General features: G+C 36.7%; 1 protein-coding gene across 2 annotated transcripts in view; it reads right to left on the minus strand.

Annotated features, from left to right (window-relative positions):
- The window catches only part of ec (ubiquitin specific peptidase echinus), a 126720-nt gene that overhangs the window by 76540 nt on the left and 28109 nt on the right, over positions 1–22071 (minus strand). For both annotated transcript variants that reach the window (XM_090409683.1, XM_090409681.1), the window contains 3 exons: positions 9883–9975; positions 3093–3227; positions 2629–2742 (listed from right to left, as the gene is read on the minus strand). In XM_090409683.1, coding sequence (XP_090265809.1) covers positions 2629–2742; positions 3093–3227; positions 9883–9915 — 282 coding nt within the window. In that variant the 5' untranslated portion in view covers positions 9916–9975. The remainder of the gene's footprint in view (positions 1–2628; positions 2743–3092; positions 3228–9882; positions 9976–22071) is intronic.

The raw sequence follows: 22071 nt of genomic DNA on the forward strand, positions 1-22071 counted from the left end.
TCCTTTCCTATATCATTGATGAATAAATTGAAAAGTAGTGGTCCCAGAACAGAACCCTGCGGCAAACCACTAGTCACAAGCCGTCTTTTGGGCTCAACTCCTGAATAAACCATTCTCTGGTATCTCTCCATCAACCACCCTCCTATCCATCTCACGAACCCTATATCCATCCCCATCTGCTCCAGTTTACTGATTAGAGTTCCATGTGGTATCCTGTCAAAGGCCTTGGCAAGGTCCAGTAGAATCACTGTAAACCCATTACCCTTATCCAGTTCAGCTGTCACTGTGTTATAAAACATGAGCAAGTTACTGAGGCATGATCTACCCTTCACAAAACCATGTTGTGCCCCATATAATATCCCATTTTCATCTATCCAATCCTGTATTCTTTTCCTGTCTAATTTCTCCAAGACCTTGACAACGATTCCTGATATGCTAATCGGTTGGTAATTTACAACAGCAGTCTTGGAACCTCCTTTATGCAGTGGAACTATTTTCCTCTACTTCCACCCCCTCGGAACTAACCCAGACCCAAGACTCAAATTAAACAAAATGGTCAAGGGTACTGACAATTCTTTAGCCGCTTCACGTACGACATGAGCTGGTATACCATCCAATCCCACAGATATATTGACATTGAGGTTTTGCAATAGACTACTCACCTCCACTTCATTCACCACAATTTCCGTATAATCTATTGGTTCATTCATTTCTGCAGTGTCACCACCTGGATGATATATTCTTGCAAGGTGCTCACTCAGTAACTCAAATAAATCAACTGATTCGGTTACCTCCCTACTGTCGGCATTCTTTAAAATCATTCTGCCATGTACATTTTTTTTTACTTGCAACATATCGAAAAAACTGTTTAGGATTCTCTTTAGCCTGCACGGCCAATGTTCTTTCGTAATCCTTTTTTGCTTTTTTTTACCACACTCATTACCCTTCTGGCCTGCACTTTATAGTGTTCATGTGCCTGCCGGTCACCTTTCTCCTTAAATTCCCTCCATAGTTGTTTCTTTTTTTGCAGCTCAAGCTTAATGGTGTTATTCATCCATTTAACTCCTAGTTGATTTATTATTCGGACTCTAGGTATACAGTCAGCCATTGCTTCATGCAAACACTTCTTAGCTGCCTCCCATGCACCATCAACTTCTAGCCCTTGCAGTTGTACATGCCATGGCACTGAACCAATCAAACTCCTAAGCTTGTCATACTTACCAGCCCGATAATTCCACATGTACCCTGTCTTAATTGTAAATTCCACATCTTTAGCCACCTCCCAAGTCAAGACCCTATGATCACTCTCTACCAATTGGTGGCAATGTGGTCATATCTGTTACAGCCAAATCCTCAGATGTAATTACTAGGTCACACTCTCTGACCCCTAGTATTTTCCATTACATGCTGTCGCAGATAGTTATCCCTTAATAACCACATAAAATCCAATTCCTTCCTTCCATGTGTCCTCTCCTCACTCCAATCAATGTGACCATAGTTGAAATCTCCCATAATAATTACCCTCCTTCCACTCATTTCTTCTATTTGTTTGTGCATACTATCTCCACCATCTTTTCCATTACCTGGTCTATAGCACCCAATTGTATATTTTGTTCTGCTAGCCACAATCTCACACCAAATGGCCTCAAATGTGCTCTTTTCTCTAACCTGCAATTCAACTTCTATTCTCCTTGGCTGCAGCTCATCAGCTATCATCAACAATACTCCTCCCCCCCATTTTATTCTCCCTGTCATTCCTGAACACACTATACCAATCACATTCAATCCACTAGCTATATCATCTACAGTCAGCCATGTTTCACTAATGCCAATAACCTGTGGTCTGGAAGTGCCAACCAAGGCCAAAAATTCTTCCTTCTTGTTCCTAATACTCCTAGCACTAGTGTACATCTAAGAATTATGTATAGATATGTATTCCTTAATGCATGCCTGGTCACTGGGCTGTCACTGATTGTTTCATTTAGCAATTTTTCAAAGTAATTACTCCATACTTCAAAGATATCTTCAAGGATTAGAGATAATAATCTCTTTACACAGTGTTTAGCTTTCTTACATTTGTCTCTATATTCTCTAAGAGCACAAGTTGACTATTTGCCAGGAACTTTTGATATGCTTTCTTCTTTTCCTTCACTGCCTCTTTAATTTCCTGTGTCCACCATGGAGTTTTGATTTTTTCTATCCTTGCAGACAACCTCATCACATGCCTCTCTTGCTAAATCAATCAATGTTTTCTTTAGGGCTTGCCACTGAATCTCCAAGGTTTGGTTCCTGTTCTCAAATTCTTTCATTTTTTCTTCAATTGTGAACTGTATTTTAGTTTACAGTTCACATCTGAGAGCTACTCAACTTTTATTAGCTTTAAAACTTTCTTACATGTTCTTATTAATATTATCAGGAGTTCTGGATTTTGTAAGTGGTTTATTACAGGCTTCACTAAAATCATGTCTATCAAATAATTAATAAGCTACAGCAGAATATCCTATTACATAGATATAAAAAGAAAATAATCCAGGATAAAAACATAATTACACAATAGCTTATTTATAACAATACAACAAAAAATTTTAAATGCCATTTCTAATTACTATTTTGTAATAACCAACATACCTGTTCTACTAAGGTCATGGCAAACTTCTGATGAGGAATACAATGAATTGCACTGCACATATCTTCTGATTCTTGATTAGCAATGTGAAAATGGATCCTGAGAAGAATGTTTTCCTGAAAAAATAAATTATTTAAATATATAAATTACAAACTTACAAAATATTTGCATGTTTTAAATATTTTTAATTCACCAAATGAAAGCATTACAGTTACAGGAACTATTCTGAGTATGTGTAATTGCTTACTACCAAATTCGTAAAAAATACTCGTTGAACAATTTAGATATGTATTTTATAAGGGAAAAAAAATGCTACTTCAGTATATGAAGAACACAAAACTCAGGCTAACTGATTACATACAGCATAAAACAGAAACATCACTGTTTACATTTTTTTTTGGGGGGGGGGGGGGTCACTATGTAAGTTGCACTGTTAATTTTTGTTTATAAACTTCATTATACTCACAAAACATTCAGCAGCATCATCCATAAATCCCAACTGAAATCTCCGTTGGTCAGAAAATGTTTTAGCTAGAGCACATCTCAATGCATCAGGAGGGAGGGCAGATTCTTGGCTATATTGAAACTGGGCAAACAATTCCTTTAGAGGAAAGAGAAAAAAAAACTTAATAAGAAAAATTACTGTCTTTTCATTCACACAGAAACCTTAATAGATTTGAGGATATACTTCATAGGAATATTTTTATATTATTATTGGAAATATGGAGTGAGTAATAGGACAAAATAACCCAAAATGATTAGCATAAAATAAGAATTAAATAATTATTAGTAAAACTGAGTAATCATAAGAAGCATATTCATAATATGCATCTATTTCAAGTCTTCATGATCCTTTTATATTTTTTTTCCAAATAAGATACTACTAAATAAGATTTCAAAAAACAAAACAAAAAAAACTAACAACTTAATGTTATATTATGCTGTGCACAACAAAAGTTATACAGCATACACATCATTCAACAGAAATCAAATAAAAAAAATCATATTTTTATATCATTAAAACAACTTAAATATTGTCTTAAAAAGGAGGGTATGGACGTAATGCCTTGTTATCTTTTTTTTTCCCCTCACAAACTATCATTTATTTAACAGTGGCTTTTACATGGATTAATGCTCTATGTTTCATGAACATTCTGTCATTTTTCCAACACAGTCTCCATAAAGATGGAGACTGCTCTATACACTTTTGATATCAGTAAGTGACAGGGGAGTGTCCTCCTCATTCTCATAGCACTGGAGAAGTTCCATACAGATGGCTTTCTGTATTTTTTCTGTTCATTACTCAGCATTTTCAGAACCCACCATGTGTTAACCTTTTTGTAGCCAAGGTTATTAATTCAACTCATCAATTAACTCAGTACAATTCGCAAGTTGTGATGTAACAATCCTCTTTGTTCAGTGCATCAATGTAACTTGTTTGTCATCACTGTCATTGCTTTGATGTTTGTTTCTGACCTCAGTTTCATGCTCTTGAAGTGTCTGACCTAGTGCCCTAAGGGAAAAATCAATAGTATCACTTCCATACATATTTTTCAGATGAGTACAAATTTCCATTGGGTTCACATCTTCTGCAGTGAGGAATTCAATCATCATTTTCTGATTCATATGTGTACCTATAAAACTGTTATTTATTTTCACAGTATTGATGACAACACAGAATGATAAGAAAATAATATATTTATTTATTTGCTGATGTTATATCCAGCATGTCCTCATGGGGCTTGCGACCTGCAGGCACGGGCATGGCTAACCCGGGGTCCCAGAGCTAAGTATGATCTATTTCAAAGCTTTTGGTCATACTTTTCTCTAACTCTTCCACTTCCTGCTACTACCCTCATACTAACATTCTTCCTAATGAGGATTCTTTACTTAAAACTTTCTGTCTGTCTCTTTTCTTGCTTACTAACCTCAGGAGGAGGTCCTCCATTCTCCCTGAAGCTATTAGAGTAATTGAGGGCTAGGGGTGTTTCCTCCTCTTTCAACTAACCACTAATAATTATAGTAGTGGGCAGCAGCACTACTTGATGATGTTATATCCTCCTGTAGCATACATGTGACAATACTGTGATGTGGAAGGCAAGAGGAAACTACTACATTACATTCCCAGGTAAAAGCAGAAATGGAAGTTAAAAATGAAATCAAGATTGGCGATGGAGACGTCACTGAAGGAGTCATGCCTGGCAGAAGTAACTGGGCTTCTCAGGTCGACAGCCAACGAAATCCTGGTACTTATTCAAAAATGAAGACAAGAAATAAGCTGAATATTGGAACATGGAATGCAAGAACACTGCTAGAACCAGGTAAAATAGAAAATGCAAAAAAAGAAATGGAAAGACTTGAAATAGACATTTGGGGATTAGTCAGATGAGATGGGAGGGGAAGGGTGATTTCTGGAGTGGAGAATTTCAGATAATATATTCAGGACAAAAGAAGGGCAAGTCAGGTGTTGCAATAATGCTTCATAAAAAAGTTGGAAAGTTAATCACTACAACAATTAACTACAGAATCATGTCGATAAGCATTCAAAATGAACCAGTAAACCTCAATATTATAATGGTCTACATGCCAACATCACAACATAGCGATGAAGAAATAGAAGAAATTTATGAACAAATAGAAGAAATCTGGAGCAGCTTTAAAGACAGAGACAATACAATAATAATGGGAGATTGGAATGCTATAGTGGGAGAAGAGAGCAATGATAATGTTTCAGGAAGATTTGGTCTTGGACGTAGGAATGAAAGAGGAAAGCGATTAATAGAATTTTGCACACAAAAAGTTAGTTATAGCAAATACACTACTTCAAGTTCCAAAAAGAAGAAGATACACCTGAAAAGCACCTGGGGATTCAAATAGATATCAAATAGATTATATATTGGTCAAGAAAAGATACAGAAACCAAATAAAAAATTGCAAAAGCTATCCAGGTGCAGACATTAGTAGTGACCATAACCTTGTCTTAATGAAAACAGAACTGAAACATAGGAAACAAATCCAAAGATACAAACCAATAAGATGGAACCTTGAAAAATTAAAGAGTAAAGAAGTAAAGAGAGGATACCAAGAGGCAACTGATCATAACATTCCAGAAAACATAAATAGTCAGAATAATATTGAAAACCAATGGAATATGATTAAAGAGTTAATTACAAATTCATCAAATCAATAATTGAAAAATGCAGAAAAAGAAAAAAGAAAACATTGGATAATAAGATGAAATACTTGGCCTTATGGATGAAAGAAGAAAATATAAAAATGCTGTTAAAGAAGATGTGGCCAAATACAAATATCTTAAAAAGCATATTACAAGAAAATGTAGACAAACCAAAAAAGAATACCTGGAAGAACAGTGTAATAACATAGATGAATTATTTAAAAAAGAAAATATAGAGAAAGTCTATAAAGAAATTAACAAACTGACTTTCAAATTTAACAAGAACAGCAAAAACAATGCCATCAAAGATGAAAATGGAAAATTACTAATAGAATCTGAGGATATATTAATGGAATGGAAGAATTATCTTGAAAATCTCTATAATGGCGACGAACTTGATGTTGATATCAGCATAGAAAATCAAAATGAAGATAATCTAGGACCCCCAATAATGCGAGAAGAATTTGATAAAGCACTGTCCGAAATGAGTAATGGAAAAAGTCCAGGTGTAGCCAATAGTCCTATAGAACTGCTACAAAATCTAGGTGATGAGACAAAAACCTTACTCTATCAATTAATAGCCCAAATCTATGATAGAGGAGAAACACTAAAGGAGTTTATGAAATCAACCATAATACCAATACCAAAAAAGAATAATGCAAAAAAATGCAGCGAATTTAGAACAATAGCTTTAATCCCACATGTTAGCAAAATTCTGCTAAAAATTATTCAAAATAGAATTTATTCAAAAATAGATTGTCTATTGGATGAAGACCAATTTGGATTCAGAAAGAATAAAGGAACAAGAGAGGCAATACTCTGTTTAAGAACAATAATAGAGAGAAGATTAGACCTTAGTCAAAATACTTACATTTGCTTCCTTGATTTAGAGAAAGCATTTGATAAAGTAAACCAGCAAATACTCATAAATTGTCTAACTAATATCAGCATAGATTTGAGGGATAGGAAAATAATTTATCAAATTTACAAAAATCAAAATGGATGGATTCAAATCAATGATAAGGAGAAAATAATAAATATCAGGAGTGGAGTAAGACAAGGATATATACTTTCACCACTTTTATTTAATTTATATATTGAAAAGGCCATTCAGGAAACTAAAGATAAAATAAATAGTGGCATAAAGATAAATGGTGAGCAAGTCATTTGCTGATGACATAGCCCTTGTAGCAGAAAACAGAAGAACGTTAAAAACAATGCTAGAATTACTAAATAATAACCTTGAAAAATATAAAATGAAAATCAACACAGATAAGACTAAAATAATTGTTACAGGCAAAATCCCTATCAATACAGAGCATATAGACATCAGTGGGGGAACAAATAAAACAAGTGAAAAGCTTTAAATATTTAGGAAGCCTAATAACAGAAGATGGCAGAACAAGATCATGAATAAACAATGCAAAAGCCCAATTCTCTAAGATGAAAAGCATTTTAACAGGAAACCTCAACCTACAATTGAAAAAAAAAAATACTAAAGACATTGATAGCATTGCACTGTATGGATGTGAAACCTGGATTCTAGGCAGAGAAGATGTAAGAAGATTGGAGGCTTTTGAAATATGGTGCTGGCATCGCATGAACAAAATAAAATGAGACAGAAAAAAAATCAAACCAACAAGTCCCGAGAGAGATAAACGAAACAAGAACTCTAATAAAATCAATCAAAATTAGAAGAGATAGGTGGTTTGGACATATACTTCGACTTGATGGACTTGTGAAAAGAATAACTGAAGGCAAAATAGAGGGGAAAAGATGAGGAGGCAGACCAAGGAAAAGCTGTCTTGACCAAGTCAAAGACAGCACGGGTTTGAGGAGTTACCAGGAGGTTAAGAAGAAAGCTAATGACAGAGTGGAATGGAGGAAATTGCTGCTGAGCTACCAGTCCCAAGACTGATGCAACTGTTGATGATATCCAGCAACTTCAGTTCACAAAAACAGTTTGTCACATTACACAAAACAAGTTAATAAATATTATTTTCTTATCATTCTGTGTTGTCATCAATACTACCATGAAAATAAATAACATATACTGAACACATAAGCCTTTCCACATGTTTGACTATTCTAACTATTTGTGTGCTGCATTCATTTGTCCCACCACAGCACCATTCACTGTGGTGAAATCAGCTTACTACTATCAAATCAGTGATTATGTATAAAGCTTTGTCACACTAAAACCAAAAGAATTTTTGAAATTTACAATTTTAAAACTGTTTTTTTATCGTCAAGATTTCAAAATGTGAAGAGTCAGAAAAAGTTTTTTTTTTTTTTTTTTTTTTAACTTTGATTCATTTTGAAATATATATAATATGGTTTAAATCAATACTTTCAAATCTGAGATCAATGTTTACAAACTATTTGAGAATGGCTTTATCTAAAATCCATGCTTTTATCCAATACCAAGCTTATATCTGATGCTAAAATTTTAAAGCAAACTAAACATGCATGCACACACAAGAATTAGTTTGGGATTGCTTATCTTTAGATGTTTGCTTCTTTTTTTTTTTTCTCCAACCTCCAAACATCAGGAATCACAAAACCTACACTGCTATGGTAGAACATGTAAGTAATTAAGGAGAAAAAAAAGAATCTGTGTTTCTTGAATAGCTGGAGGTCATATGAGAGAGAGAAGTGTCAGAGGTTGGTTTGATAAGTCTGAAGCTGAACCACATATGAATATTGACAATATAGATTAGAAAAAAGTGAAAGAACAGTGGTGACCGGTTTGGTGGAGAAGCTCCCATGAAAATACCTACAGAAAAGACAGCACAAAAATAGAACAGAGTAAGTGATTTGATGACATCTGTAAGGGATTGTCTATTGAAAATCTGCAAGAATTCTTGGTGCTATCTAGAAGGCACCAAGAATTCTTACAGATTTTTAGTTCAACATCCCAATGTAAGAAAAGTATTCTAAGGTGAACAGATTTGGAACTGTTATTATTACTACATGATAATTCCATGGAGTCCCAGGACTCAATGCAGTAGGCCACTCCATCTTACGCAGCACTGCTTGTAATCTGCCACACACACACACACATCCATAACCTCTTTAGGCTCCTAACATTTGGTATTCTCTTTCAATCAAGACACTACTTGTTGCCTATATATCTCTTAACACTATATAGATGTTGTGTAGCTAAGAAGTAGCATCTTATATGAAAGACAATACTAAGTTTAGGAAGCTATGGATGTGATGTGCTTGTGACAGAAAAGACTAGTGGTGTAAGTTAGAAGAAACATATAATCTTACTGGAAATCTGAATATCAACAAAAGTTACAAATTTCTCTTATGGGAAATAAAGGGAGAATGCTGTTCAGTGGCATTAAATTTCACTGGATTACCATAATCCCATTGGAGAATGGTAAGATCAGTATTTAAGACATCATCAGTTATGGAAACTTTTGAAGTCTGAATCACATTTGAGCACCAAAAAAGTGTTGATGTACAATCAACAGAAGAACTATGGTTAGGAGTTAAGGCTAATGAGAGGCCATTAATGTAGAGGAGGAAGAGTTGACAAAAGCACAGAGTCCTGGAGACACCATGGAATTGATGTCAGTTTGATGGCAGAATTTTATTTTTTAATGGATGGGATGAATATAAGCATGCTTTCATTCTGTGGGTAAATGCCTTTACAAGAATGACAGATTAAAGAGATGATATAGGATAGGCATTGATTTTAGAGATCAAATCTTCAGCACAAATGGGGAATATATCTAGATCAAGAGACATCTCCAGGCTACTGGGGGGTTTTCTGATATCTTTCTGGAAAAAGATCAGAGGATGTAGTAGGCAGTGAGCCATTCATGGTCTAGTTGGAAGTGATATGCCTTGGTCATCTATACAAGAATTGCAGGAGAGGATTGATGGCAAGAGATTAATTTTAGGTGACGATTTTAAGTTTGGCATCAACATGACATCCAAGTCCAACTCTTTATGTTAAAAATGGTCTTTTAATTTAAAGAGATAGTAGTATATAATTCCTTGATGGTAAACTGGAAATGAGAGAAAGCATTAAATCAAAATTATACAAATCTTATCCAAAATTATTTACCTTCAAGGCACAAAAAATACATGATTCGGCCATGCAAGCATGTCCAGTTAATTCCCGGAAACTCCATCGGAAAATATCAAGATGCCACAGAACCTATAGGCAAAATATTTTCAGTTAACAGAATGCCAAATTTGTGTGTGTGGGGGGGGGGGGGAAGTATTTTACTTTGGGTATAATAAATGTTAAAAATACCAAGCTATTTTAAACCTGGTTTTACTCCATTTCCCAAGTAAGCAAACAGACAAGTCAAGTTTGGACCTGCACGTATTGGAAGTCTAGCTGACCCTCAAAGTATTTATATCTATATTTATATCTCCTCCTGAGATTTTTATTTAATAAGGTTAAAACACCTTATGGTAACTTGTTCTGGTAAAATACTTATAAGCTCTGTATTACTAAATCTTGGTATTTCTAGCCTGGCTCCCACTGATGAGACCTCAATAAAGGTCGAAACCGGTCTGGGTAGTGGGGCCTCTTGCCTTTAATACAAAACATCATACATCTCCTCCAGGAGATGTGCTTTGCATTAAAGGTAAATATTAAGATTAGTGATCAGAGCTTATTCTACTTTTACCAAGAGTTGCCTTGGTCTTGCACTACTTTGAGGGTCAGCTAGACTTCCAATATGTGCAGGCGCAAACTTGACTTGTTTGTCTGTTTGCTTACTTGGGAAATGGAGTAAAACTAGGTTTAAAATAGCTTGGTATTTTTAACATATATATATATATATATAAAATTTTATTATATTTAGATAATATATAATCACACATATTTGTAATTAATATATAAATATCTCATCTAAAATCCTAAACCCCATCTACAGAAAATAAGGACATGCATTTTTGAGAAACACAAGAATAATTCAATTCAATCTCCTGAGTATATATTAAATTACTTCTAAATACAATAAGCTGTATATTCAAATCAATTAAACTAATCTCTTCATTAGGAAAGCCAATCACAGTCAAAAGAAAGGGCATTTTAGTATGATGCTTATCCTCCTCCCTCCCATGTGGCATGGCTAAAACAAAAAATCCAGATGTTATACTCACAATCTCCTACTTATATATGGGACTTAAATACTGTATCACTATCAGCTCCATTTGCTTTCAAGATCATTTTAAGTAAAAAATAATTTGAAAATAGATTGCCAGCGAGGGAATTCATTTACTCCTTAAACTAGAACCACTTATTCTTCAAACAAAGTGTTTCATTTGTTTGAAGAATTTTTTTTTTCAAAAAAAAAACTTCATTTTACTTTTGTGAAACACCCACCGAGAGAGAGAGAGAGAAAAGGGCAAAATATGCACTTACATAGCATTAATGAGAATCACAATCATTCTCTTCCATTTGAAACCAATTTTCTGAGTCACAATCACTTAGATGCTGCAAAGGCATCTGAATATGCCTTTGCATATATTCAGATGCTCTTAAAAATGGCTATGCTAGTAATTTTTAAGAGCTCCCATAGCTCAGTTGGTACAAATATACCCTTTTGGTTAAAAGACCTAGGTTCAAATCTCTGAGATGAGAGGAACCTTTATTGGATATTTTCAAACAAAGGGCACGCTAATCGGTCCCATACAGAAGTGGAAGTGTTTTCTGTGGGAACTTCAACATTTTTCATCACTCAAAACAGGTCCCATAAACACATATCCAGAGACATAGGATAAAAAACTGAGATGAATGAGATTAGAGCCTCACCATCTTACCTTTCCAGTGCACATAATGGATCTCGGGTAGAGTTCCATAATAGTCAATCTCCTAGGTGGAGATGACACTTGGCAGGAATTATTTTGGTATGGGTAGTTTTTGTTGCTGAATACTGGAGATCTCTTAGGTTCCTAGAAATATTAAAGGGCCACAATATTCTCAATTATAATTTTATTATTAAATTATCTTCCAGATATCTCTACAGGGTTCTAAGAATCATCACAAGAAGCTCACACATTAACTTTATTCACATAATGCTTAATCATACCTCTCCTTAAACTCATTATTTGTCCTCACTAGGGCACACTCTGTCTTAACTTCCATAAATGTCCCTTTTGTTCTCACTGATCCCATATTGAAAAATTCCAGATAAACACAATAAAAAAAAATAAATTTCATAATAGTAGAAACATTTTTTGCACCTTGAGTCAGCAACCTGCCTCTAGCTTTGATCCTTAAAGTAAATTATACTCAACAAGAAATTATATAAGGTTATTCAAAATTGTACTTGTTTGTAAAATTTTTATCTGTGACCAGCAATATGAATTATACCACTCTCGATCCACCACTGATCTTCCAGCCTTCGCTGCTGGCCTCAAGCCATGGAAATCATAGAAACTCGCAAAGTCACTGTTGACATTTCAAAAGCATTTCACTGAGTTTGGCACAAAGGACTACTTAGCAAACTGCCATTTTATGGTCTGCCTTCTACCCTCTGCAACTGGATTGCCAACTTTTTCACTGGACACGTCATGGTGGATGATTTCCTCTCCTCGGATTTTCCCCATCAATGCAGCAGGACTCCTAGGTCTATTTTCAGGGTTGCAAAAGGGGAAAACCATGCCAAAATAATATACTGCAAAACTTCACTCTGGTAGAAGGAATTGAACAAAATTGGAGACTTATGATGTGCACAATAAGTTGTTCAATTTTGGTTTCAATCAAGCATTTTTTAATAACATTTGGCAAAAATGTTTTGAGAGTTATGAGTACTATCAGTAATGCACGTTTGTATAGTTTTTTGTTTTGAAGGGAAGACCTGCCAAAGTCCCAAACCTAGCTTGAAGGTGCTTGGCATTATATTGTAGCTCACTCAGAAGGACAAAGCAACATATTTATTTGATATAGATATATTTGACTTTATGTGTGGACAAGTTGTGAATGTCCTAAACATATATGTTGAACAGAGTAGGTGATGATATGACACCTCGTGGGGGCCAGTGGCGTAGCTGGGGGGACGGGGATTCTCAGCGAGTGGCACTTTTCACATGAGACACAATTTTATTTTTCAATGATTCTTTTATTTATGTTAACTTAGTAATTTTTATTACTTAATTAATAATCAGTTTTTAACAACTATACTTACAACTAAAATAAACATAGTGTTTTAATTTATTTTTCTATATGTTGTTTTGGCTTTCTGTAGTATTTTTGTTGTGCATTGAGAGGGGCGGCAAACTCAGGAACTGCCTCGGGAGACAAAAGCTCTAGCTTTTGTCTCCCGAGGCATGTCCTGGGTATAGAGATAAAACATTGAGTCCCACTGTGTGGGATGCAATGTTTTATCTCTATACCCAGGAATGCGCCAAGGGTATTTGCTGCCTGGGGGAAAACTTTTATAAGTCGCCCCTTAAAAAAATAACTAAAAGAAAAACTACATAAATTAAATATTTGATATTTGTTTCTTGCCGCCCTATCAATGTTGCTGCCCAGGTGCGGTGCACCCTTTGCACCCTTGGGTTGGCGCGGCCCTCTCTATACCCCAGGTTGTAATATTGTGCCTATTTTTGTTACTTATGTTCTATATAATATTAGTAGTAATAAAATACATGAGCTACATAATTTTTATTCATTGTGAACCTTTCACTTCCATCATGAAGAAACACACTCTCCAAATTTCAAATCATCCTTTTGCAAGAGGCTATTTCTGCGGCTGGATACAAATACTGGCAGTAGTATCATGTTCATTTCACCGACTTAAAGTATGCATTAATCTCTAATTTATTACTGAGAACCCATACTATAAAAATTTTAACAAGGACCCCCCACACACACACCAGTGCACCAGGTGGATGGTAGGCACAAGCTGTTTAATGAGAGGTTAATGAGTTTCCTCTCCCCTACTTGCATCTATTCAAATTAAATGCTGATGGAATTGAATGATGCAGGAATGTTCGGTGAACTCCACTTTCGTTTACCAGCCATTCCACAAATTTGAATAGCAGCGTTCGTTTTTTCCTTGCCAACCCAATGCACAGCCAACAATTGTCTCTGAACACCTTTCCCTCTACCTCCACCACCATGACGTGTGGTAAATATAATGATTTTTATACTACCCGTTCTATTTTTTTTTTAATTGAAACATAAAATCGTATATATGTGACATATGGAACTCTTTATTTCGGAGAAGCTTGGATTCAAATTTGGCTGTGGCGAAGAAGTTTTATAAAATATAAGATAATTTTCTAAGGTTTTTTTTAAGCAAACAAAGAAAAAAAAACGTTGAGTAAGGTCCTGGAAGAGTAAAATAATCCTTTCCTGTCTACCCTTTCAAAAGAAGCAAACTGGTCGGTGAGAAACGCGCAATTGTCAGCTAATAAGGGGGATATCACCAGGCATTCGATATTGTTTCTCACAGGGGGAACCACAATGATCGTCTGCGAATATCTCGTAATTAAAAGTGGGAGAGTTTATTTGCAGACATGTAACTTAAAAATAATTTTCACCAGGAAATTGGATTACGTCACAGATGACAGACGCTGATATTCGGCGCTCAACAAAACAGTCGACCGTTCCTGATCACAACCACCATCACCCACTCATTCTGCGAGATAACAAACATCGTCTCGTCTTATTTGTAAGGATGCCGCAATAACGACGGACCGGTTTTGGTTGAAGGTTATTGCCAAGTGTTTTTTTTTTTTTTTTTCCCCTCATCCAACTAATGATGTCTGGAGTTGAGGGAGGTTACGCTCATTTCTATCGCACAAAAACTAAAAGTGTGCGAATTTATATACGGTGCATGACTCTTCGAACAGGCGTCGGACAATTGCCAGCTCACCTCCAGCTACGGTTCAAACATGCCCTCCATTGTTTTTACATAGCCTGGCTACGGTCCACTACCCGAGAGTAATGTTCCTGTCTGTTCATTCTCTGCAGATCAATGAGACGACTTGGGAACAACTGACGATCGCTAATAAACCTTGGAATTTCCTTTGCTTCTCAATAACTAGACAAATAAAATCAAAAAGAAATAAAAATACCAATACATCATACTTTAGGGATCAATCCAATGTTTTCTGCTCTTTGCCATCATCTGTCTTAACCTTATTCATAAAACTGAATTCCCGTTTGGAGGTTCGTCACTCATTCGGAGAGCGGCCTCTACGAACTGCACACAAAACAGACAGGCATTTTCAAAGTTTTACACATTCCCTTCCCTCTCCCCCACTGTATGCATGAGGAACGGCGGATCACTACATTAAAGTGTTTCCCTTCTTTGTGTGCAGTTCGAAGAGACCGCTTCCCGACCCTGATGCCAATGAGGAAAAGCTGCGCAGGGTCGACTTAACGACACGGAAAAACAGCATCGCTAAGAATTCGATGTAAAACAACCGAAACACACAAAATGTAAAATTGCCGAAACACACAAAAACCCGTCAATGAAAATAATCTCTCGGTAGCTCCTCGTTCTCGCGCAACTACGAAGAAGCAGCATAATATTCACGTGTTGATGCAGACTTGGTTGACGAAGCGGCTTGGATGCTTCAGACGGCAGTGCGAACAAGTTCATCAAGAATAGAATGGTGTGAGATCATCAATCCTGCGTATTGGAGGGCTGAAGTAGCTTGAAAAAATTCCATGTTGGATCTCTAAAGCAAGGTTCCCGGATTATCGAACCCATCCTTATCCACACCACTATATTATATTATGCCCACACTTTAGAGAGCTTCGCTTGGCGACTTGCCAAGAATAGTCGATTCATGCTGAAGGGGAGAAAGAAATGAAGGATGTACGAATTGGTCACCAAATCACGTGCTTTATAGGTAAAATTTTCCAGCTGTTATACAAGCAACATATTTAACACTTTAAAAAGTACAATGATAATAAAAGAGAAGTTAATTTTCCGACGTGTAATAATAAACAACTCATCCCACAAGACGGATTGATCACCCTATTATCGGAATGGATTCTCCTTCTGTTGACATGCGCAGAAGTGTCGAAGCGTCTCGAATCTGCGGGCGTACTATAATACCAATGTGCTACGTGCTCACAACCTTTTGGGAGCGGTTTTGAAGATTTTGAGGTGGGTCTTCAGAAAGTTTATTACAGAAACAACTGAGGGAAACAAAAGAAAGGAAAACAACAACAGTCGTGGTTGACAAACAAAAAATTGGCTGGGACTATTTTTTGCTATCTAGAAAGCAAGGGGGGAAGCCTAAGACTGGGAAGTGCAAGATACATGGAAATCCATAATAGCCGAATTCCTCGAAAACATGAAGAAAAATGCCATGTCTTCAAGTGTTTAATTGAATGGCACTTCACGAGTGACATTCGTGAGCCTTCTCATAAAACCCACTTGCGATATTAGTGACGACTTCAGTTGATCATTGGGGAGTGCATTCGGCACAATATTTTGGTCGAGTGGTCAGGGTATCCGCTCTCCCGGATACCCGGACCACTCGAACCCACAGCCAAAAGGCTGCGGGTTCGAATCCCGCCGTGGGCATGGATGTCTGTGAAAATACTGGTGATGATGGGCGGTAGATAGCGTTGGTGTAGATGATGATGGTAGTTGTGGTTCGTACGGTTGGTGTATTGAGTGGTGGATTCAGAGCTGTAGAGCAGGTGCCCTCCCTCGATGAGTGTTTGGACTCCCTGGAGGTGTTATGTAATAATAATAATAAAACACTTGGTAGGAGCCATTTAATTCCGTCAAACATTCATTGTCTTTGGCAATGAGCTAATAATTAAATCTGGATTGAAGATGCTTTGAACAGATTTGAATTGTCCTGTGATGATTTAATTTTAAGTAAAAACCTTCGAAAACTCCATTTCTGCAGTTCACTTTTCCTTGCTAATTAAGGAATTTATATGAACACCGTGAAATCGTTATCTAGAAATTGTAACACGAAACGAAAGAAAACAGTTGATGCACGGCAATCCACAATGGGGCAATAAAAAAAGGGACAATTCCTTACTCGACACTTAACCGACAGCAGCAGGAAAATCATAACTGCGATAATAATTCGAAGACAGTAACCGTCTTGTTCTGACAAACTGGTGCAGCCCACTTAAGATTCGCTTTTAGCCACAACGCGCTACGGACAGACAAAATAAGACCTACAATAAGAGGAAACTGGAACACCGAACCGCGCCCCACGCCATTACGGACAAGCTTTCAGACTTTACGATCCGACAGGTGCAAGTCGCACAAATCAACAGATGGTTGGTTGGGCACGAAATAAGATCAGCCGACAGTTTTCCTGGTAGGCCGAGCACAGAATCGCGTATTAATTAACCCTGTGGGTGAGCTTTCAGAAATAAACAGGCGGTCAAAGATCCAGGCGGGGTTGGATTTCCTTGGCCGTTATTAGCTTTGATGCAAAGGCTACGTGCTCACAGACGCAGTGGTCGCGGGGAAGAAGAGCCCACACATCGATCACGTCTGCGATGGTTCATAACGATGACAATTTAAGGTCGACGAACTCTTTTAAAGCAAAACGTGTCGGAGCGTAGAGTGTTAAAATCAGAAACGTACCTGACAACGAAGAGTGTGAACTCTGCCTTTCGCCCAATCCAATCGCACTAAACAAACAACATTTCGAGTATCGCTGTTACTTTAAGCAAAAAAAAAAAAAAACTTCGTTGAAAATTGTAGCTTTAAAACGTCGAATCGCTCGCTAATTAGACGTAAACCCCTCGTACGAATTACGCGTGCACTAATACATGCGAATTTAATTAAGACTACACTCCTCGCGGCACGGCCGCCGAAGAATGCTCTCTAATTAGGTTTCGAAGGACGCCGATTTCAATCTAAAGCGCCGCATGAAACATCTGAATCACAGTGTTCACACATCGGCAACTGGAAGCGCGTCTTCATAAAACTTAATTCTAAGAAAAACAAGACTGCGTCACACCTATCAGGCATGCGAGTGCGCTGTTCCACAAGTTATTTACTGAGAAGTGAAAAAAAAAAAAAAAAATCCCACCACAACAAAAGCCCAACAATGGGAAGTTCTCGATCAGGGATGGGTTGTTGCATTACACGCACGATGTAACTGAGGCAATTGGGAATTAAGCTCGTATGATGACTGCTATGATGTCTGTCCTCATGTTAGCTGCGTGCGTACTTCTGGCCGGTTTCACTGGTGAACTGCAGGAAAATCTCCGCCACCTCCGTATGAGACAGGTAACACCTTATAAAAGTTCGTTACGTGCTAGGTCTCTCCGAACAAGGGCAGCGTCGAGCAACTGAGGCAGTTGGATTATGCAAGTCAAACATGGGTGTTCGTTCTTCGTCAGGCGAATAAGCTTCAATTCCAGGGAAGCAATAAGCAGAGATCGGCGTCCCTTCTTTTCACAAAAATCTTTTAAAATAGTATTAAAATGTGTGCCTTTGCCGTTTTACGCCAACAATAATTTAACACAATTCTAATAAAATAAATAAACGTGCTTTTCATGTCAGCCGATTTCGGTGAGAATTATTTTCCAAACGCTATTCAGTGGGTGGGAAACTGATTGAAAATAATAAGACAACAGACGAACCGCATTTTAGTGAGGTAGGGAAACATTTCTCAGATCACCCGCAGCCCAGAGATTAACACCGACTGTTCTTTCGAGGAGGAGGTGTACGTGCAATTGTACAGTTCCACTTGGATCGCCTCATCCAGTCGATAAGTGGGCATTGCAATCTGGTCATGCAACCGAAAAGCGGCAGATGTCATGGCAGAATCATATTTCCCTCAACTTTGACCCCTACAAACAGTGCGGATCGGCAGAATGATTTACGCTTGTAGCCTGGTTTCCGGTTCAAGGAAATGAACGAGCTCCGAAAATTCGTGGTACGGAAGTGCAATCTGATTGGTACTTCATAACAGAGAAGCCACACTGTTTTCTTCGATTTTTTTTAAGGTAAGAACCTGGCATTAAAAATGTTTAAATTAATAATATAAATAGAAAAACAGCGAAATAAAATATAAGTTGTTACTACAACTAGGAATGAACAACAACAAGAAAAAAACTTCCCAAATACAAATTTTTGAAACACATTTTCAAAAATTTTTAAAACTTTTAGAAAACACAGTTTTAGAGCATTGATGGTCAGCTCTGGAGACGGGAAGAAGGGGGTCTGAGGTACTTGTGAGAACAGGGATTACTATATTTAAAGTAATTTTATATTTAGAAATACACAGGCAACTTTAAGCAAAGTGAAAACAAGGTGATGCCATAGCTACCGTGACCATACGTCCTTTATTTAAGAAGACAGTCCTTTATTTCACTGTTCTGTCCTATAGATTTTGTTTTTTTTCTAAAATGGCCATTTTGTCCTTTATTTTGTGAATTGAAACAGTAAATTGAATATTGATGCCAACATAGTTAAAGATGCAATTCATAAATTTTACCAAACTCGCATTGATTATTTAAATAACTTGGACAGCTCTTTTGTGGAAATGGGTATTTGAATGGGTCCTACGACGAGAAATCTCTCTGTGGACGACGATCGAGGAAAGCGTTTCATTCATTTCCAGCCATTGGAACTTAAATCTAAATGACAGCGAACTATTTGGTGAAGTTTCGTGTATTAAAAGTTGTATTAAAATGACGACTCCTGCCAACGTAGATGGGTTGAAAGTTTTAAATATTTCACATTAAAAACCGTTGAATTTTACTTATGTCTCCTTGGATCTAATGCCCGCACTAAACGAGTATTTTCATTAGTGAACAATATCTGGACCAGTGAAAAAACCCAGTTAAAAATCGGAACATTGAAAGCATGCATTTATACCAAATATAACTTTGACATGAATTGTATACAGTTTTATGAAAAGTATCAAAATTAAATTATGATTTGTCCTTTATTTTCTCCAAAAAAATATGGTCACAGTATCTATAGCAAGTAAGAACTGCAGATTGTTTATGTACGTGCCAATAGTTTTGCACATGCGATAGCAGACACGTCTCATGGCAATTGAAAATTTGGACGCTTTTCAGCCGTCATTCAGCGTTTAATATTAATACTGGGCAATAAATATAAAATCCTGAAACGGTCAGGAATATTTCAGATTGTTCGGTCAATACCAGAAGTCGTACTTTTACACACGAAGGAAGGAAATGACCAATTGATGAATATTCGCAATATGCGAAAACAAAGCACACGCTTTTTTTTTATTATTACGCTAAAGAAAGTAATTGTTCAATAGTAGGAAATAAAATAAACCAATTTATTTTCAAGCATTTTACAAGATATCGAGTATTTTCTTAATAAGCAAAAGTTTACTTCCTAATTAATTACGTATTCGAAGATCGGCACCTGAGAGGCTGTCAAAAATGGCAAGTCTGCGCGTGGAATCTCAATTTCACATGAATAAAGAAGATAAAACGATTTTCTGTTTTCCAAGAGGAGTAAATCGAAAAGTTTTAACCGAATGAAATACTATTAAATTAAACTTTAGATGTCTGTACCCAGTAATAAAGAAATTTCATGTGAAACGTGTGTAATTTCGGAAGACGGAGTCGCGTGCACTTGGTACAGAGCCCGAATAATAATTCTAGCACTGACTACAGCTGCAGAACGCTTACAGTATTTCGCATTGAGGAATATCCCTTCATTTTTATCTTGACCGTGTCAGTTTTGTCTTGACGTTTCGCGATGGCTTTTCCAGTTAGTGAAGAAATTCTACATTCGTATCTGCGGATTCGCTCCTCTGGACGATTTCTATCGGACGGGAATTACCACTGCAAAACCAAATCGAAGTGCATCTGAATCGGACAGAAGGCGCAATAAAAAAAAATGGTAAGCAAGTGGGCAAGGTGTGGACTAATCTTTGGCACCCCTCCTAATTTAGTTGCTGCGTCTCTTGTGAGGAACGGATTTTTATAATTTGCTATCATTTCTGAAGCGACTGCCTTCTGTTTCAGTTGAAATCAAAGCGTGGTGAACGTTTTCGAGGATCCCATATGCATTTAATAAAATTCTAATTTGTCTTTTTTATTATATTTAGTTAATTATTGAAAAAAAAATCGCAATGAGAGTTTTAGATATGCATACAAACTACGCACAAGTAGGCAGAAGTTCCACAGAAATAATCTTTCAAGACAAAGATTATACGCTTCCATGATGTTATTCATCGTTAATGGATTACTAGAATGCTAATTCTTTAATCTAATCTTCTCTTTTGGTTTATAATTTCATATACGGTTTGCAGCTTTTTTTTTTTTTTTTTTTTTTAGTGTCTCCTCCTTTCATTCGGATTCAAATAATGTATATTTTGCATTTCACACAGATGTGATTGTGCTTCCTTTTAATTCTTTGATTATGTTGTGATAATGCGCACATTTCGCTTCCACACTAGACAGCAAATGCTGCTAAAAAATTATATATTTATAAAACTTTGTGTGTGTTAACTTTTGTGTCTTGACTGATATGCATTCTGCTAAGTACGTATCAGACTTTCATGGCAAGATGCATAATGTTCTTTCTTCGACACACCGGACCACACAAGTGTTCCGGATTTACAATAATTGAGGTGCTGTCCAGTAAGCAGAGGGTTTTCGGCACGGAACAGTTCAGCTCTCTCTCTATTTTATTCCTTTAATCGCCAGCCATATGCTACCTGAGATGGCCCTCGACGAAAGTTCAAATGACTGTTTGCAGCTGCGCAACCACAGAACAGTTAAACTAGATCTGCGCAGCTCTACTACCGGTTTACCTCTAACGCCGCAGGTGCTCCGGGCCCAGATAACCGGTTTCATGACCACCAGACCAGTTTGGCTGGTAAGTGCGGTAAGAAAAAACGTGACATTCGAGCGAGCCTTGGAAGGCGAGATTGCTTAAAGCTCTTCTAGGACTGTTCTGTGGAAGAAACAATCACGGACATCATGGCGTTTGTTCAAGAGAAGGACTGCGCTTCTGTACTTTTAACGTTACTAACCGGCGCTGCTTTTCGTTGGCCTTAAAACTGTACATTCGCGATTTAAGAATTCTTGTGATGAAGAAAAATCAGAATAGCAAAACTTAGAATATTCTATTTTAGTGCGAGTGTTGATTTGAATTTTCATACACCGATAAAAAAAAAAATAATAATACTAAGAAATTTGACACCTTTAAGCTGCCTTTTTGAACATTGAAAAGGACGCGGATGGTTTGGAAACATTCTGAGTGAAAAACGATTTCATTCATCAGAAAAACACTTTTCCGTGTGGATAGCCTTCTTATTCATATTTAAATACTGAGAAAATCATTACTGATCAAGA

Source organism: Typopeltis vanoorti, chromosome 19 (genome assembly GCF_054136105.1).
Source record: "Typopeltis vanoorti isolate ZY-2024b chromosome 19, IOZ_Tvanoo_1.0, whole genome shotgun sequence".
Taxonomy (NCBI): Eukaryota; Metazoa; Arthropoda; class Arachnida; order Uropygi; family Thelyphonidae; genus Typopeltis; species Typopeltis vanoorti.